Here is a 19073-nt window from a genome sequence, read left to right as displayed (position 1 = left end):
AAAAAAATATCTACATCCAGCGATTTTTTGGAGTAGATATTTCTTTGTTTGTGATTTGTACAACGTATAACTTTGTGTTTTTTCAGGTTTAGAAAATATTATTCTGCTTAACCAAAACAAACGAAATGAGCAATTCGACAACTGCGGCGCCACCTACCGGAGTCTCAATGCGACGGATAGCGATACTAGGTGTCGTAACAACAACAGCAACATTGATAGCAGCTTATCTGGTCGGAGCGCTTTTGTTTTACGAACTAAGATTTAAAGAATCCGCGATACGGCGCAAGAGAGGCGGACAGGAGAAATATGGCCACTTGATGCGCAAGAGCACAATAGCAGCGGCAACTTTCGGGATGTTGACATTTCTATCCCAAACCTTTCAAATCTTCCTAGACCTCCAAAATGACGTCATGTTTTGTGACGTATTGGTGAAAATCGACTTCACTCTGACTAACTTCATTTTCATCTCTGTCTACGCGCTGCTGTGGTTACGTCAGAGGTCAATATACGTCAGCGCTAGCACACGTCATCTTACTACGTCATGCACACGTAGCTTAAGCGTGGTAACATTGGTGGTAATGTTCGCGATAGCCATTATCAACCCAGCGGTCTTCGATGCCACACAATGGTTCAAACGAACAAGGTAAGTTATATTCTTGTCTAAATTTTTCTTGCTTAAAGCTGCCATTACTGTGGGCGTATGTGTCCTTGGGCAAGAAACTGAACAACAACTTCTTTAACCCAGTGGTCACTGATGGGTTGTCTAAATTGTCAGTTATACATAAAAATAACTGCCCACAAAGTTACACACGTGGTAACACGTAAGCTGGCACGAGGTGTTAAACCCGTGTGATAACGGCCGTCGTTTTCCGGCCACGCGAGGATAAAGTAAGTTACATTCATTCATTCGAACAGAACATCCGTGTTATAACGACTTCCATTGCTTCTCCAAGCCATATTAAATAAGTTACATTTATTCACACATAGCATACAAAGATAAACAACTTACAATCATTCATTCCAGGTTTGGATGCAAGCTGGAAACCTCAGCCTTCCCCGACCAATACCATTGGGCAGCTTTAGCCATCACAACTTTAATCTTCCACGCTGTGCTTCTTGCTTTATTCGTACACCCTCTTGTGCGCCATCGCGCGGGCATGAAATCTCGTTCCAAAATAGTCAGCAAGAAAGCCCAAGATATCATGCAAGTTATCAAGCGAGCATTCTACTTGGCCCTCGTGTGCGTCATCTCTGACGTCATAGTCGTGGTTGTCAAGGTAGCGGTTGTCACGGAGATTGACGTCATACCTCAAATCGTAGCTGACGTCAACCTATTGTTAAACATCTGTTGCGTCATAGCTACGTTTATCGATTGGAGGGAAAGGGTTTTCCCTTGCATCGAGATTGGGTCGACTACGTCATCAGATATGACGTCACGCCGTGATGACGTCACATACTCGGGAACAAAGCTGATGACAGTGTCGGCACGTGAAGGGCAGGTTGAACAAACAACAGTGACGTCGATACACGAGAATTGAACATTATGACGTCACAAACATTATGACATCACAAAGTTACTTATTATACACGAATGCTTGCGTATTATGACATAACAATGTATTCGGATATCGCAGTTATTGTAACCCTGCTTGGGGATTTCCGCTGCTGAGCTTGAAATATGTTTTCTATGTTAAAATAAACAGAAACACCGATCAAGCGAGCAAGGTGTGTGAATGTACTTCCACCTCCATGTACGGTGTGCCATACTCCCCATGCTCACTGTCGAGGTGTAAACATAAGGCAACTGTATTATAACTCGAGTGAGTCAGGAAACATAAACGAATCCAGCACACATGGATGGTGCGCAATATAAACCTTTGTTATAACACAAGCTATAACATTTTAAAAGTTATGTTACCCCCATTGCACGAAAGAAAACCGATTTTAATCGAAGAACAACTTAATTCCTAGAAAATAATAGTTTCTATGGAAATATTTTTTGTTTTTATTTCATACAAAACTTAAACTAAAACTACAAAGAAACTCAACACAACAATACAACGATAGTGACATCATAATAGGAATTATAATGCAACAAAAAATTCATTTTTTCCTTTGTTATTAACAATTCATATTGTTTGTAGCAAAATAAAATCAAAAAAATATAATTTTAAACCCTTATAAATATACTCTTCTCTTAAAGGTGATTTATTTGTCGATTTGTTTTTGGATAAATTCAAACCTAATACACAAGACCCCTTTTGTGAACGTGTGAACATAAGACTAAACATGAGTCTAATATTCACACGTAAATGAAACTGCGTGCAAGTTTCATTTGCACACAGTTTTCAAGCATGCATGTTACACTAAACACACTGAATATGAAATGAATAGGTTTGTGGGTTATCTATTCATGTGATAGGAATGTGAATGAAACTGAATAATGGTTTATGTAGATTTGAATATGAATGTTATAAATGTATTTACCATGTGTTAAGTAAGTGGTAGGGCATCTAGAACACATATTGTATATACATAGTTTATGAATGAATTTAGTTCCAGGTTGGTGAAATAGAATATGTTTGTTTTATGAATGACCTTATTTTAAATGTGTATGTATAGGCACCAAACCTGGGGTGGCAGGGTGGGCAGGCCAAACCTGGAATTGTTTGCACTGCATTAATCAGTAAACATTACAACCAATAAGTTAGATTTGTTTCACAGGATTGTGTCTAACTATCCCTGCCTCCCCTGCGTTTAGAAAGTTTGGCACCAACATATGTTTTAAGCTCTATAGCCTACCACATGCAACAGTACACAACCCATGCTGGCAACAAACCAAAAACTTTTACAAAGGCTTAGAAACTTTATAACCCAATAAACCATAAATTTTTTAATACTAATTTTTAAAAAAAGTCCAAAATTACGTAGCTGAAAACGTTTTTCAAATATTTATGGCCGTTTTTTTTAAAGAAACCCAAAATTTGGGCGGGAAACGACTCTTTCTTATAAATAATATTTTCTTGGAAAGCAAATGTTTCTCATTTCAAGAAAAATAAAGTTTCAATACAAACTTGTTTTCTTCATAATTCTTAAAAACTCGACCTCGTTTATCTCTCCGTCCCCGTCCCGATCCGCCTCATCAATCATCTCTTGCAGTTCTTCATCCGTCAAGTTCTCCCCCAACTCTTTAGCGACCCTCTTCAAGTTTTTAAACGATATTTTCCCGGTTTCATCATCATCAAATAAACGAAACGCTTTCAAAATCTCCTCTTTCGAGTCTTTTTCGCTCATTTTTTGCGTCATCATCGTCAAAAAGTCGTTAAAGTCAATCGTCCCACTACCGTCTCGGTCAACGTCGGCAATCATTTTCTTTATTTCTTCTTTTTTCGGCTCAAAGCCCAGAGCCCTCATAGCGACTTTTAATTCCTTTACGTCAATATTCCCAGAACCGTCAGAATCAAATAAATCAAAAGCTTCACGTATTTCTTGCTTCTGTTCCTCCGTTAATTCGGGCCTTGCGCCTCCTTTACGCTTCGTGCTTCCCCCAACAGGCTTTCTGTATCCACTAGCCATTATATTTCACTATATTTCGACCTTAAAATCTAAAAAATCGTTAAAAAGTAAAAAATCGTTTCAACTTTAACGAATTTTCAACCGACTTGAAAATATTTCCTTAGTAACTGACGTAACCGCCCAACCGTGAAATTCAAACAAAACCGTTGATCGGCAAATTATTTCAGAAAAAATCGGGGAGCGGCATTAAAAAATACATGTTTTGGCAACAAAAAATAAAATACCTCAAAATATAAAACATTTTTTCAAAGGGTTTATACATTTTTTAATTGTTAAGACAAAAATGTTTTAAAGAGCTTTTTAAAATATCATACGTATTTCGTATACAAATCCTATTATTGCGGCGACTGCACAAGAATATTAAATTTTTTTGGAGTGTGTAATTGCGACTTTCCATAGAGAATTACATTCATTTATCCTCGCATGGCGAGGCAACGACAGTCGTTATGACACGGGTGTTCTGTTTCAACACCTCGTGCCAGCTTACAAGTAACCACGTATGTAACTTTGTGGGTGATGGTGTTTTTGTATGGCTGATAATTTAGCCCATTAGTGACCACTGGGTAGGAGCAATTGTTGTTAATTGTCTTGCCGAAGGTCACATACGCCTACAATGGTAGCAACATCATGCTTCGAACTTTTAAAATTTTGGGTGAAAATCATTTTATTGATTAAATGTTGGATGATTACAAGCAAAGCACCAAGTACTCAAGTCTTCTAAAATTTAGGAAATTTCAAATTTTGAAAAACTTTGCTGCTGCGTGTGTAAAAGGCGGTGCAAGAAACGACATTATTCGGCAAACAATAAACACTAGTTAGCAAACAATGCCCATTATTCGGCAAATAAGTGAATACAATAAGTTCAGTGTTGCCTGATTAAGAATTTAAAGTTGGCAGTAACTCGCAACACTGCTAATTCCCATATTAGGGAAAGCACCCATTATGTACCAAATGTGTAAGATAAATATACCATAGAACGTATTCGCTTAAAAACACTTTCCTATATATTGTCATGCGTGTGGAAGAAATTTACTTTTGCAAGATGTTTTAAAGTTAAATTTAACACGGATATTTAGTTTTATTCATGTATTAGGTGTTAAAGAAATTTGCGAATCTTTGCAGTTTGGGGTTTAGGGTCAAAACAATGATGATATTCTTAATAGTGAAAATGTTTAAAGTTAAAAATAGGGTAAAAACTGTGTTTTATTAATAGCCAATAGGTTCTATGATATATAACCCGCTCATGTGGAATATTTGCTGCTGTAATTTATGAAGCAGCATATTGTGTGTTAGGACATGATGTGTAAAAACAGAAATTTAAAATGTTTTTCTACCATGATGTCACAATTGTGTATGATGACATCACAATCCATTACAATAAAAACTTGTGACATCATAATCTGTGAATTCAGGTTTCAGGCAAAATCCGTTACGACATCACTCCTCATGATTATGACATCATAATTAATCAGCCGAGTCTGATCTGTTCCCTGGTGATGTCACAGTAGGTCCATTGTTCCCGTCCTGACGCGGCCAAACTCCCCCCTGTAGTTTGCATGTATTTGTGAATAAACACCTCGTGCCCCCTTACCAGTTACCAAGTATGTAACTTATTTATCCTCACATGACGGGGTAATGACAGTCGTTATAACACGGGTGTTCTGTTTCATACACCTCGTGTCCGCTTACAAGTTACCACGTATGTAACTTTGTCGGTGATTGTTTACGTATGGCTAATAATTTGGACAACCCATTAGTGACCACTGGGTTGGAGCAATTGACGTTAAGTGTCTTGCCCAAGGACACATACACCCACAATGGTAGCAGCGCCGAGCCCTGAACCCATTACCCCTGGGTTTCTATAATACATTACACCACACCATACCAACCTGTGGACTATAGATATGTTGTTGCCCCCCCAATCCACCATCACCACCAAACGACATCCCCTACCAGATACAATGTGTTTAGAATAACCATAATAATGACAAGTATCAAACAACAATTGTTAAACTTTAATAATTACAAGACTTTTTGGTTATTTTATTACTGGGTTTATACTTCTCAAAGAATATTTTAATAATAACTTGGTGTATTCTAGCAGTTGCTGCAACTATTGTAAAACTGACAGGGCTTGCTGCCCTGCATCTTATAAATAAATCTCAATTCACAATGTGTTTAGAACAACTATAATGACAACAAGTACAAATAACAGTTAATGAAACCATAATAATCACAATTGGAATTGTTTTATTAGTAGGTTAATTATTTTTCAAAGAATGGTTTTAAAATAAATTAAAAAGCTTCAAATTAAAAAGCTACAATTGGAAAATCCAGGAGGTTGACGCAACCGCAGCAAAATTCTCAAAGTAATCTCTATACTCCGCGATATATATAACATACATACATACCTGGTTTTGATTGTTATACCCCTCCCCATTGACCCCCATATACCCCATATCCCCCCTGCGTACCACGCTGCGAGGTGGGGCTGGAATAATCTGTAGATTGAAGTATATGCATTAATATCAATGGGTGTTTATCCTCGCATGGCGGGAATCGACAGTCGTTATAACACGGGTGTTCTGTTTCATACACCTCGTGCCTGCTTACCAGTTACCATGTATGTAACTTATTTGTCCTCGCATGGCGGGGCAACAACAGTTGTTATAACACAGGTGTTCTGTTTCATACACCTCGTGCCCGCTTATGAGTTACCACGTATGTAACTTATTTATCCTCGCATGGTGGGGTATTTAAACCTTTTAAACCCAAATATTTAAACCCACTTACTGTGACCCGATGTAGGGGTCTCCGGCCCCGTGTCTGGTGAGTCTATGTTACCCTCAGTGGGGTCATGGTCAGGGGGAGTTCCCCCTAACCCATCCTGTCCATGCGCACTTTGCACTGTGGGGTAAATATAGGGGTTAGTTGGGGTAAAACAGGAAATAGAAAAATATATGGATATTTGGATAAAATATATTTGAAATTCTCTTTTCTTAATGAAAATATATGAATAGTTGTACTGTTTGCTTAAATATAGGGGGTAGTTGGGTAACTATGAAACATAAACCACAAGTTAGTTAAAAAAAAAAGCAGTTATTCCTAATGTCTGTTCCAAACCCCAAGGTGCTACTGGCAATTTGTTTTGAAAGACGGAAGTTTGGGTGTTTGTACATGTGATATTAAGCACTACCTAACAGTAGCCTGGTAATAATTATATATGGATGCATTATTATACACGCTAAATACACATGGAACAAAGTTAATTGCACCTGGTAAATAACACTAAACCTATAACCCATCTCCATTAATATATATCATACATTGAGCACCAGGCACCAATATAGCATTACACACCAATATGTGGTTACAGGCACCAATATAGCATAAATACACCATGTATTAATCCCCCACCTGCACTAACAGCAGCTTGAGCAGTTTTAGCCGCGTACAAATTTGCTTCTTCTTGAAATTTTCCGATGTTTTTCTTGTAACGAATACGCTTGTTGCCAAACCAGTTTGAAACCTGGGTTGGGGGTTTGGGGTTTAGTTAGTTTGGGGGGGTTTTATGTTTTAACACCTCAGTTTTAAGCACAAATCAGCTTCACCCTGATGTTAGGTGTCTATACAAACAAGAATGAATCTCAAAATTATAAGTTTAAATAGCAATACCTGGTATTGTGGGATTATAAGGTAACTAGTAGGTTGCACTATGGCATCAGAACAGCAGTTTTAATGCAATATTTTGTATATTACTGTGGGGTAAGATGGGATCTCGTTAACACATTTCATCCCATATTTCCTAATCTTGTTTTTAACAATTAAGAACGCTGTTTCAGAAGGATACGGTTCTATAATGTAAATATTCTTTGTTTACTACCAAATTCAAACTGATAAAACAACAAGATAATTTAAACTGTCAGTTTCATTCCTAACTTGGATGATTTATTTAAATATAAATTCATATTCTATGACTTAACAATGCTGTAACAATGGGCATTATTCAGGAAACATATGAAGGGAAACCATGCATCCTCAATTAAGTATGTGTGATGTAATATTGCATGATTTAGTGCAGGGGTAGATAAATATTCCAAGATATTGTGTTACAATCCATGCATCCCCTGCATTTTAAAATGTTTGGCGATTTTGTTGAATCAAGAAACCCACTGCCACGTTCCCCACAAACATATAATTTCTATTTTTTTTCTGTGAACTGCCTCAATGGGGTCTAGATGGTAGCACCCTGGGTGTTGGGGTAATGGGGTCTAGATGGTAGCACCCTGGGTGTTGGGGTAATAGACCTACATCCCAGGACTCAGGTGTGCCTCACTGAAGACCTCACCCTTATAGAATGGAATCTCTATTATTGGGTGTCTATTAACTGCCTCAGTGGGGTCTGGATAGTAGCACAGAAAATCAGGGGTTGGCCTGCCCACCTTGCCACCCCAGGTTTGGTGCCTCTGCCCTGGGTGTTATAGTAATAAACCCTCTATTTTCACCTGTGAAACGGTGATTGTACATTTCCTTGCCAATTCCTCCTTGGCCTCCTCACTTGGATAAGGGTTGCTGAGGTGGGAGTAGAAGTATTCGTTTAACACTTCAGTTGCTTGCTTGCTAAAGTTACGACGCTTGCGTCTGTGGAAGTGTACGGTTGCTTATTATCTGGTGCTACCATATATAATATAAATACATATTATTTTAGTACAGGTCTTATAGCATGGGTGAGTATTAACAAAATTGTTCATTATTCTAATTATTTTCAATATTATGAGAAATGTAAAGTGTTGTTTAAATCTGTTGCTACCAAATATAATATAATTTATATAAATCTGTATTATTTTTACGTCATTTAGGTGAGTATTAACAAAATACTACATTGTTTTACAGTTTAATTTTTTGATATGCCTTCAGGAACCTTGTATCCAGAAATACAACATTCTACTTTGGCTTTAGATGAAATACTACAGTATGATTGGTTGCAGCATTTTAGCTGTCACAGGGTGGGGTAAAAGAGACACCGTCAGGGTACGAACCATTCAGGATATTTCCAATATACATTACAGAATAATTAGGTATTCTAGGATATTCTAGGATACTTTATTTCGAATCTAGAATTCCGAATATTTTTGCATTATAAGAAAAAACGATTTTCTCTCTAAGTCCAACAAACACAAGAATCTTTTTTTCAAAATTAGCAAATTTTAAAAAATTGTTGCTATAGTTTATGACCTGTGGTGACCTCATTAAACAGAATACCGAATCCCGTAATTAGATTCGAATACAAAAGGATTCGAATCTCATGGATTCGAAATTCTGTAATGTGCATCCCTACACAAACCCACCTAACACCTAATATGGTTATTTAACGAAATATTTTTATATGTTATTGAAAAAGCGAGTCTTGCTATACAGCAGATGAAACATTTTACCACAAGAGGCTTTCTACTTTATCATGTCCGGCAAAAATATCAAAACAACAACATACATAACAACAATACCCACCTTGCATCCAGAAACCTTGACCTTAATATCATCACGGCCTCACAAGTACTTTGCTTCAGTTGAAGTTGTATGTTGTTAAACTTCTTAGTGATGATGGCGATCATCCGTTCAATCTCTTTGTTGGATATCGGGCGTGTGCGACTTTGTTCGCGAAGCAGGTTCATCACGTGGCTCGTGAACTCGTTGCAAGCCTGTGGGGGGAGGGAACAAAGTGTTTAATGGTGTACATGGTGTATGCTTATACCTTATGCTTATATGTATGTAGGTGTTATACTTTATATTCGCTTTAAGTGTAGGGGCTTATAAATTATGCTTGTTGTAACGTTACTTTGAATATGAGGATTAAACACTGTAGACATTCATTGTCAAATCTCATATGAGTGGGAAATTAAACATTATGTTAAGTTATAATTATGGGAGACTAAAATACACGGGTGTTGCACACCATACATGGTGGCTTCATACACCTCATGCTCACTGTCGAGTAATAACATGGGTGTTGCACACCATACATGGTGGCTTCATACACCTCATGCTCACTGTCGAGTAATAACATGGGTGTTGCACACCATACATGGTGTATTCATACACCTCATGCTCACTGGCGAGTAATAACATGGGTGTTGCACACCATACATGGTGTATTTATACACCTCATGCCCACTGTCGAGTAATAACATGGGTGTTGCACACCATACATGGTGGCTTCATACACCTCATGCTCACTGTCAACCAATCAAAACACCCCAACAAACCTGGTTATATTTCTCAAGCTCCGAATGATAAATTTGTCGAATCTGAGCGAGTTTGGCTCGGTAGTCACTATGTTCCGCACTATCGTTGCCAGCAGAGGTCGCTGCTGAGATGGCAGCTGCTGACCCACTTCCCTCTGGACCTGCTACCCCCTGCGTGGTGGGTGGGTTAGTATAAGGGGGCTGGGTTCAAATCCAGGCCAGGGGTGAGGAATTAAGTGATAAAATATCTTTTGGATCTTTTGGCTAAAGTGAGTGTGTTACATAGTTTTTATTTAAAAAATGTTACATAGTTTTTATTAAAAAATGTTACATAGTTTTTATTTAAAAAATGTTACATAGTTTTTATTAAAAAAATGTTACATAGTTTTTATTAAAAAAATGTTACATAGTTTTTATAAAAAACCAATGTTTTGTTTGCCATTATAAAACACTTGTAAAAAACATTTGAAATACAAATCAAAAACAACAGCAGACAAAACATAGGAGACATCCCTTGCAAGAAACTTGTTATAAAACTGCCTTCCCTGATATATCGTATTGATAATCAATAATATCTTGATAGTGAACACGTATATAGAAGAAGGGAGAAGATGAGAACCAGGGATCCTGGGTTCGAATCCAGGCCAGGGTTGGAGAACCAGGGATCCTGGGTTCGAATCCAGGCCAGGGTTGGAGAACCAGGGATTCTGGGTTAAAATCAAGGCCAGGGTTGGAGAACCAGGAAACCTGGGTTCGAATCAAGGCCAGGGTTGGAGAACCAGGGATTCTGGGTTCGAATCAAGGCCAGGGTTGGAGAACCAGGGATCCTGGGTTCGAATCAAGGCCAGGGTTGGAGAACCAGGGATCCTGAGTTCGAATCAAGGCCAGGGTTGGAGAACCAGGGATCCTGGGTTCAAATCCAGGCCAGGGTTGGAGAACCAGGGATCCTGAGTTCAAATCCAGGCCAGGGTTGGAGAACCAGGGATCCTGGGTTCGAATCCAGGCCAGGGTTGGAGAACCAGGGATCCTGGGTTCAAATTCAGGCCAGGGTTGGAGAACCGGGATCCCGGGTTCAAATCCAGGCCAGGGTTGGAGAACCAGGGATCCGGGTTCAAATTCAGGCCAGGGTTGAAGAACCAGAGATCTTGGGTTCGAATCCAGGCCAGGGTTGGAGAACCAGGGATCGTGGGTTCGAAACTAGGCCAGGGAAGAAGATCTTATTCTTACCTCTGATTCCAACATCCGATCAAGACGTAGTTGTTGGGGGTCAGGTGGTTCGTCTTCCGGTGGTGAACGCATGTTTAATACTGTGGGGATAAAGGGGGTTATAATTCAAAACAAAGATAATTAAATTGTAGGATAAGTTTTATTAAAAAATTGTGCAAACACTAAAACAAGGTTAAAGGAATATGTGATAAAATAAGCTGAAGTTTTTCTAAACACATTATCCCAATAAAGTCGAATATTTTAGAAAGTCAAAACGCCGGTTTTCTCAATAAATAAACTACCAGAATAGCGAGAACTATTATTACAATGTCCATTGTTCCAATGTTAATCCAGATTTTGTTAAAATATTTAACAAAAAACGTGATACCTATGTTAATTAATATCATGTATTGTATTACACGGTCAACTAACATAGCTAAGTAAGTTGGTTGGTTACAAAGTATTCGTAGTTTCATGTCTGGTTTACAAAGGAAATAACAAATCAATCAAAGTTTGCGTCAAGTTACAAATACAAGGAAATACAGACGTGGCGGTGAATTTGGCTGGAGGTTAAGTATGAATATAAGTGTACAGATGTTCAATGTTATATAGTAGGGTGGGGAAGATGGGACAACTTTTTAATCTATTTTCTCATTACTTTTGGTAGTAAACAAAGAACATTCAAAGAATTATAAAACGTTAAATTTGGTTGAAAGGTTTAAAATGAATAAAATGGTAAAGTTTTTTTAAGTCAATATACAAGGATAATATCTGCTCAATTTAGGTAAAAACAGTTGCTTCTAATACACGGGTGTTGCGCACCATACATGGTGGCTTCATACACCTCGTGCTCACTGTCGAGCTATAACATACTTAACAGTTCATCATTAAGCTTATCGTTACCACTACTAAGACTCTGTAGCAATAATGGAAAGGCAATTATTGTCTTTTAAATTAAAACAATTAATTTGGAATAAAAATAATGGTTTAATAATATAAAGTGATGAAATAATATACTTTATTATATAAAACAATGTAACAATCATGTTATGTGTGACATCATAGTCAAGAACATAATAATTGGTGTTTGTTGTATCATTGTGATGTCACAGACACAGTTTAAACAATTGAAAGTATGAGAAAGCCTATTATGAGGTCACAGAGAGTGCATTGTTGTGGAACAATAGATATGGTTGGATGAACAATGACATATGTGGTTGATTGATGGCTGGGGGGTGGTGTGAAAAAGTTAAGTTGCTGGCGTGATGCATTTAGTTTGTGTGTGTGTTTAAGTAATAAAACATTTTAAGTGGGAATAATATTGTAACTTCAGAAATTGGATGTTTATTTTAGTGTTTTTAACATTTAATTTGGAGTTTAAGTTTTGTAAAACTAGCTGTTAAAATACTTAAGTGTCGGTCAAATACAACTTTTATATAAACACTTGAAAAAAGTGGTGCAACCAATTCAATGTAGCAGATTTTAACATCTTGTATTTTCATATAAGACAATCCAGACAACATTACAATTACCTTTCAAATTTCCCCCTCAATATTAATATTCACAAATTAAATAAATGGAAACATATTACCAAATAAATTTTGACCATTTATTCTGCACAACAAGGATTGGCATGAAAAGGAAAATGTTTAAAATCAAGAAAAGGCATCAATCAATAATAGCAGACAGTGAAGAGCAGCAGAGCGTTTCAAAATCAATGGTTACGAATATTTAGTGTGGGCATAATTGCAATTCTTATTTACCAATCTACATCTGTCAATCAAAGTTACCCAGCCTTAAACAGAACTTATATATATATATATGGATTATTGTACAGTATTGTGTAGTATATGTGGTAATAGAGTTAATTACAATTGTTGTGCATCAAGCTACATCTGTCAATCAAACTTAACAGACATAAAACCTAAGTTATCCAAGTACATCTTTGTATACGAAGGGGTTTTGTCGTTAATTAGTCTCAAACTAAACTTTTATCAATTGAATAGAAATATAGTTATGCAGGTCATCATTGGATTGTCTACACTGCATTAATCAGTGAACATTACAACCAATAAGTTAGATTTGTTTCACAGGATTGTGCGTCTAACTATCCCTTCCCATTATGAGGTTATTACACGGAAACTTAATTTGGTGGAAGGACAGTCACAAAAGTTGTGCGTCACACTACAGGTGTCAATCAAACTGAACAAAACTCAACTTATATATTTACAATAATAACACGTTTGTATTCTATATGAGCTATAAAATGAAGTATATGTAAAATACATAGATATAATATATTTTATTTTATAGTTATGCTATGTCTCCTTTTGTTCAATATTTAAACACATATTTGTGATTTTTTAAGAGGCAAAATTTACAACAAAAGCCCAAATTTGTTCTCGAATTATTGTTAATTCATAAAAGTTATAAAAGTGAACAAAACATGGACCACCCCCCAACCTACTATACAGCATCAACACAATATCAGTTGAATTGTTTCAAGCATTACACACAAAGTAGTTCCAGCGCGCAGCGTACTTTCCAATGTTGGTCATAAACTTATCAATAAATCATGTATATGACAGGGGGGGGTGTGTAAATATTGTGTCAAGGTATGGTTGCCGTTATTACAACTATTATTACAAACAGTTTATTGCCCACAAAGTAAAACTTTATGTAATGTACGCTTTATTTGTATTAGTATTATTTTAATTAAAAAGCATTTTATTGATTAGTGACAAAATTTTTAACTTTGTGGCCCATTGTGACTTACAGGCGTTAACGATTTAATATTTTACTAAAAAGTTTTATATTAGACACTCTGTAAATAAAAATTGTAACTTATTTATGCTTACTAGAATAACAGTCAGGGTGAAGTGCTATGGAATGCATAACATTACATCGGATTAACAGACTGATAATGCGATATAAAACGAAACATATTATTTGTTGTGCATTTTGTAACTTTAATCCCAACAGTTACTAGTTACAACTACAACATTACTTTTATGGCTTAGATTTCTCCATAGCTTACAATTAATTGTATTTTTGACTCGCTCAAATTTATAATTTATTTAAAATTGCTTGACATTTAATAACCTCATACTGTCATAATATAACTTATGACATCACACAAGGAAACCAATGTTATAACAAAGCTAACTATGACATCACAACTGACCTGCTTTTTCTTTTATCTCGCACAAAACTTGGAACAGCGCTCCTTTCATGCGATGAACATTCAATGCGTGTTTTCTGGTGGAATATACAATGTTAGTTACTGTATAGACACCTAATATACTTTACTAATGTATACACTGGTAAGTGAGGTATAACATCCAGCTGTGAGCATAAGTTTAAAAGTCATGCACGTGCTTTCTGTTGGGGCATAAATTATTTAATACAGGAAGGCACAACAAGACGCAAGTAACATTAGGGATGCCTGGGCAGCAACTTGGAATAGTTTTTAATATGTTTTACCACCCCAGTTTTAAACCTAAAACTTATTTTACCCCTAGCAAATACAAGCACAGCCAATATCTTATACTTGATATTAATGTAACACATTACAGGTCCACTGTGGAATAGAAACGCATTCCTTTAGAGCTAAAATTGCAAGAAGGTCATTTTCAGACTTAAACAATATTACTGGCAGCAAGAGCATATAAAAATTAGTATATGCGTGTTCATTCATTTACTACAAATACATTGTCATACTATGATTATGGCACTGTACACTATAAATACATTGTTTTAGGCTTACTATATACAAAAAATACATCGTTTTAGGCTTACTATACACTTAAAATACATTGTTTTAGGCTTACTATATACTAAAAATACATTGTTTTAGGCTTACTATACACTAGAAACACATTGTTATACCTCGCTTGTGCTTCGTCCAAACTCTGGTCGGTGATCGTCATAATCTGCTGCAGAATCTCGCTGATGTCTTGCTTGCGTGAAACGACCGACTGCATGACCCCATCACCCCCACTACGAGTGTCGAGGTCAGCAGGGGTCCCACTTTGGGGGGCTGTGGTGTTTCCCCCGTACTCAGATGGGGTGTGCATGGGGTTAGTGATGTAACCCTGGGGAAAGACTGGTAATTAGGAGGGAGAGGGGTAAAACGAGGCTATTTGTAAGTTTCGATTTTAAGGGTGATGGTCTTGCAGCAAGGCATGCTAGAACATTGCGCCAGATAAAATATGGAGTCAAAGTTAAATATGGAGTTTGGCAGATGCAAGAGCGATTTTGTTCACAAACCTTTGATTATGCACGCCATAATTTGTCCTGCGCACGGCAATTTATTGAACAAACAAAAAAATAAGTATTAAATTAAATGTGATTTGCTAATGTGGCTTAAAAATGCACATACACCGATTTTTAATACTAGCAACCTCTTGCATGCGCAAGATCTCGTCAGGAACTGCCATACTCTGCAGACTAGGCATTTTGGACAAAATCACGAAGATAAAAAACAGTTAGAAGCAAATAATGTGAACGTTTATATAAGCTAAAACATTTGAAAACATCATTTACCTGTCCGATTCCAAGCGTAGTGGGCGTATTGTCGTATTGTCCGTCCATATTTAACTTTAGATCATAATCTTAATGAAAAAATATCTAAACCTGATGAGGATTTGAAAGTAACGTTAAAACAAGAGCCATTCTGCTGAAAAAAGATCTTTTGGTAATTGTGTATTTTGTAATAATAAAGGTATTCTTGGATAAGACGCTTAACAGCAAGCCCTGATTTAAGATTACAAAACACATAAATCACCCGACAGTAACAACATCTACGCGTTAAAATATTGTCTATAACTTCACTATAACTTGCCCAACGCTGGAAAACTAGAAATGCAACAACACCCTGCGTTTTGCTTTTTTCCCTAACGGCCATAGATATATAATATTAATAAATGCAGATGCCTCATCAGCTCCGTCTAGCGGACAATTTATTTTGAAAATGACGTCATAAAGTTAACATCATAGGTCTATGTTGACATTCAATTTAAACTTTGAACAACTAAAACCGTACCGAATTTTTAAATTTGAATAAACTACGGTCGTTTTGTTGCTAGTTCCCTTCTCTTTACTATTGGATTGGTCACTTTTATTTATATATATATAATTCTCACTGTTAAAAATATCAGAAATAGTACATTAAAGTAACGGGTTTAAATTTTATTTTTAAAATCGCTAAAAGAACACAAATATATACGTATGGTAGGCTACCATGGGGAGAGATGGGACACCTTTAGCGCACTATATCCGCAAACAACCTGTTCGAGTTTTAAACAATTAACAACAGCCTATAGGAGTATAAAAAATAGGTTTACTATCAGATGGGACAAGAAAATAGAATAAAAAGGTGTCCTAACTTCCCCACTTTATTATATAGTTCTCTCGTTGACAATTTTTCTGCAAAATAAAGAACAGGATTAAAATACCTTCATAATTTATGTGGCTGGCGTTGGTGGAAAGCCACTACGGCACGACAAGCCCCCAGCCAATGGTAGCGGGTTTCTACTCTGGTGAGAAACCCTTGCTGGATAGACCTTACCCAAAGCAAGGAAAAGAAACCAATGACAAAAAATAACAGACAAACAACCACAACAGAAAAAAACATAACTCCTTCATAAACACTAAAAAAACGTAACATAACACTAAAATATCAACAAGCAAAGATTGTTGCGAATTTTTTTCGCGCACGCCACCAAGCGTCCACCTGCAAAGCCAACAACGGCCCTGCATCACCCGACCGCTTATTGAGAAAACATCTTGGTACCGCGATACTCTCGTCGTATCTTCACACAATATAATATCGTCCGGATGTTACGCACCGCATCGACCGCTACGAAACTGCGTCAGGTTGTTACGAACCGCGACAGTGACCTAACCGTTGCATCACTGTACCGGTAGATTTAGCGTAGCATCACTGGCGGCGACGTCCACGCAACAACCTGACCGTGACGTAACTCAATCAAAACTGACGTAACCGCACCGAACGCAGGATCATGACAATGCTCTGACCCACCGCATCGACGTCGTAGCGTAATTGTGACGTGGCCATCGTCCCAATCACGCTACATGACGTTTTATTAAGTTAAATTCAAACTGGGTTTCTACTCTGGTGAGAAACCCTTGCTGGATAGACCTTACCCAAAGCAAGGAAAAGAAACCAATGACAAAAAATAACAGACAAACAACCACAACAGAAAAAAACATAACTCATTCATAAACACTAAAAAAACGTAACATAACACTAAAATATCAACAAGCAAAGATTGTTGCGAATTTTTTTCGCGCACGCCACCAAGCGTCCACCTGCAAAGCCAACAACGGCCCTGCATTACCCGACCGCTTATTGAGAAAACATCTTGGTACCGCGATACTCTCGTCGTATCTTCACACAATATAATATCGTCCGGATGTTAAGCACCGCATCGACCGTTACGAAACTTCGTCAGGTTGTTACGAACCGCGACAGTGACCTAACCGTTGCATCACTGTACCGGTGGATTTAGCGTAGCATCGCTGGCGGCGACGTCCACGCAACAACCTGACCGTGACGTAACTCAATCAAAACTGACGTAACCGCACCGAACGCAGGGTCATGACAATGCTCTGACCCACCGTATCGACGTCGTAGCGTAATTGTGACGTGGCCATCGTCCCAATCACGCTACATGACGTTTTATAAGTTAAATTCAAACTTTAAAAGGTTAAAAATCTTAAACTTTAGTTACAACCAGTGGGGAAGTTTATGTTACATTAAATTAATAGACTGATCGGGAACAGAGTTTAATTTACTGCGTGTATATTATACTGCGCGTTGATATTACTCGAGTATATGTGTACCAAGACCAAATCGAAACAATACAAAACCGACGCTAATCAATAAATGCAACAACTAAGCTCGTATTTATTTCTTTGTTATATAAACACTAAAAAGTGCTTGGGGGACATAGCTGGCAACATTAGACCCAGCAAAAAATGCTGGCAACACTGTAAGAGTGTGCAGCAAAAAAGCTGGCAACACTTTAAGGGTGTGCAGCAGAAAAATGGCAACACTGTAAGAGTGCACCAGCTAGCACACAAACACATACATAAACTGCTGGCAACACTGTAAGAGTGCACCAGCTAACACACACACACAAACACTCTACTTAAACACTAAGCCTAAACCACCTGAAACCGACATCCTTTATCGGCGTCTTTGATCTTCTTTCTTCGCGCGTACACCCTATATACTATAAGCCTATACACACTTATAATCGGCCTATACACACTTACAGTAGGCCTATACACACTTACAGTAGGCCTATACACACTTAAGCCTACAAACACCTCAAACCGGCATCCTTATATTGGCGTCTTCGTCTTTGTTCTTCGTCTAAAAAATAACCAAAGTCACAATCAACATAATATTGTTTTCATATCTTTACTCAGTTTAAAACAATCCGTTAAATACACATCACCAGTATTTGCAAGTAACAACAATGCAGCGTACAACACATAATCTGTATAAGGCCCTATATAGAAAATGTTTTACCTTGGGACCTATTTCAGCCAAAGTTGTCCCATTGCAATGTTTATTAAATAAAACCTATTACTTTTATTTTTTTAAGTTCTATATAAAACACAGAACAAATTTTACCTTGTTTTTTATTCTTTGACTTGCTGCCGCATCTGTAACAATCAAACGTTACTGATGTATAATAACTACGCTTATTACGTCATATATACCTTCAACAACATCAACGTGTGCTTCGCCGTCTTCTGTGACGTCACATACCATATTCTGTAAAACAAGGAAACTTGAAGACTTTGGATTATGACGTATAACAATTAACTTACGAAGCAGGTTCTTCTGTTACGTCATCACTGCTTCTGTGACGTCACATCGTTGATGTTTCTAGAAAAGAGCTAATGTACGTAATAATGCCAAATGTGATTTATACTTTACCAATTCTTTGATCTTCTTGCTTCGCGCTCATAGCGCAAATATAATTAGAATATACAAGTAATGTGCCTTGCGTC

The 19073-nt window shown here is 37.2% G+C and overlaps 3 protein-coding genes and 1 long non-coding RNA gene across 4 annotated transcripts; 1 reads left to right on the top strand and 3 right to left on the bottom strand.

Annotated features, from left to right (window-relative positions):
* Window positions 1-1721, top strand: LOC100179835. The gene is made up of 2 exons (XM_002129462.2): window positions 1-643; window positions 1025-1721. The coding sequence occupies exons 1-2, from the start codon at window positions 126-128 to the stop codon at window positions 1536-1538; spliced, it is 1032 nt and encodes a 343-aa protein (XP_002129498.1). The 5' UTR covers window positions 1-125; the 3' UTR covers window positions 1539-1721.
* Window positions 1722-1987: 266 nt separating this feature from the next.
* On the bottom strand, window positions 1988-3697 carry LOC101242578 (caltractin). Its single transcript, XM_009861456.3, has one exon. It carries the CDS (start codon window positions 3574-3576, stop codon window positions 3064-3066), a length of 513 nt encoding a protein of 170 aa, XP_009859758.1. The 5' UTR covers window positions 3577-3697; the 3' UTR covers window positions 1988-3063.
* Window positions 3698-4222: 525 nt separating this feature from the next.
* pbx (transcription factor protein) lies at window positions 4223-15658 on the bottom strand. The gene is given in 14 exon segments (NM_001078535.1): window positions 4223-5121; window positions 5466-5525; window positions 5988-6037; window positions 6040-6049; window positions 6052-6077; window positions 6370-6483; window positions 6994-7105; window positions 8082-8217; window positions 9085-9275; window positions 9840-9989; window positions 11046-11125; window positions 14209-14282; window positions 14913-15118; window positions 15570-15658. Coding segments are annotated over 14 exon segments (1338 nt in total). The 5' UTR covers window positions 15618-15658; the 3' UTR covers window positions 4223-5040.
* Window positions 15659-18347: 2689 nt separating this feature from the next.
* LOC113475536 lies at window positions 18348-18967 on the bottom strand. Its single transcript, XR_003397283.1, has 3 exons — window positions 18780-18967; window positions 18691-18722; window positions 18348-18426 (listed from the first exon to the last, which is right to left on the bottom strand). It is a non-coding gene; the product is annotated as an uncharacterized LOC113475536 (long non-coding RNA).
* Window positions 18968-19073: the final 106 nt, after the last annotated feature.

The sequence above is a fragment of the Ciona intestinalis genome, unplaced genomic scaffold, assembly GCF_000224145.3.
Source record: "Ciona intestinalis unplaced genomic scaffold, KH HT000823.1, whole genome shotgun sequence".
In the NCBI taxonomy this organism is placed as follows: Eukaryota; Metazoa; Chordata; class Ascidiacea; order Phlebobranchia; family Cionidae; genus Ciona; species Ciona intestinalis.
Note: the sequence above shows the minus strand (reverse complement) of the source record. Positions and strands in the feature narration are given on the sequence as shown.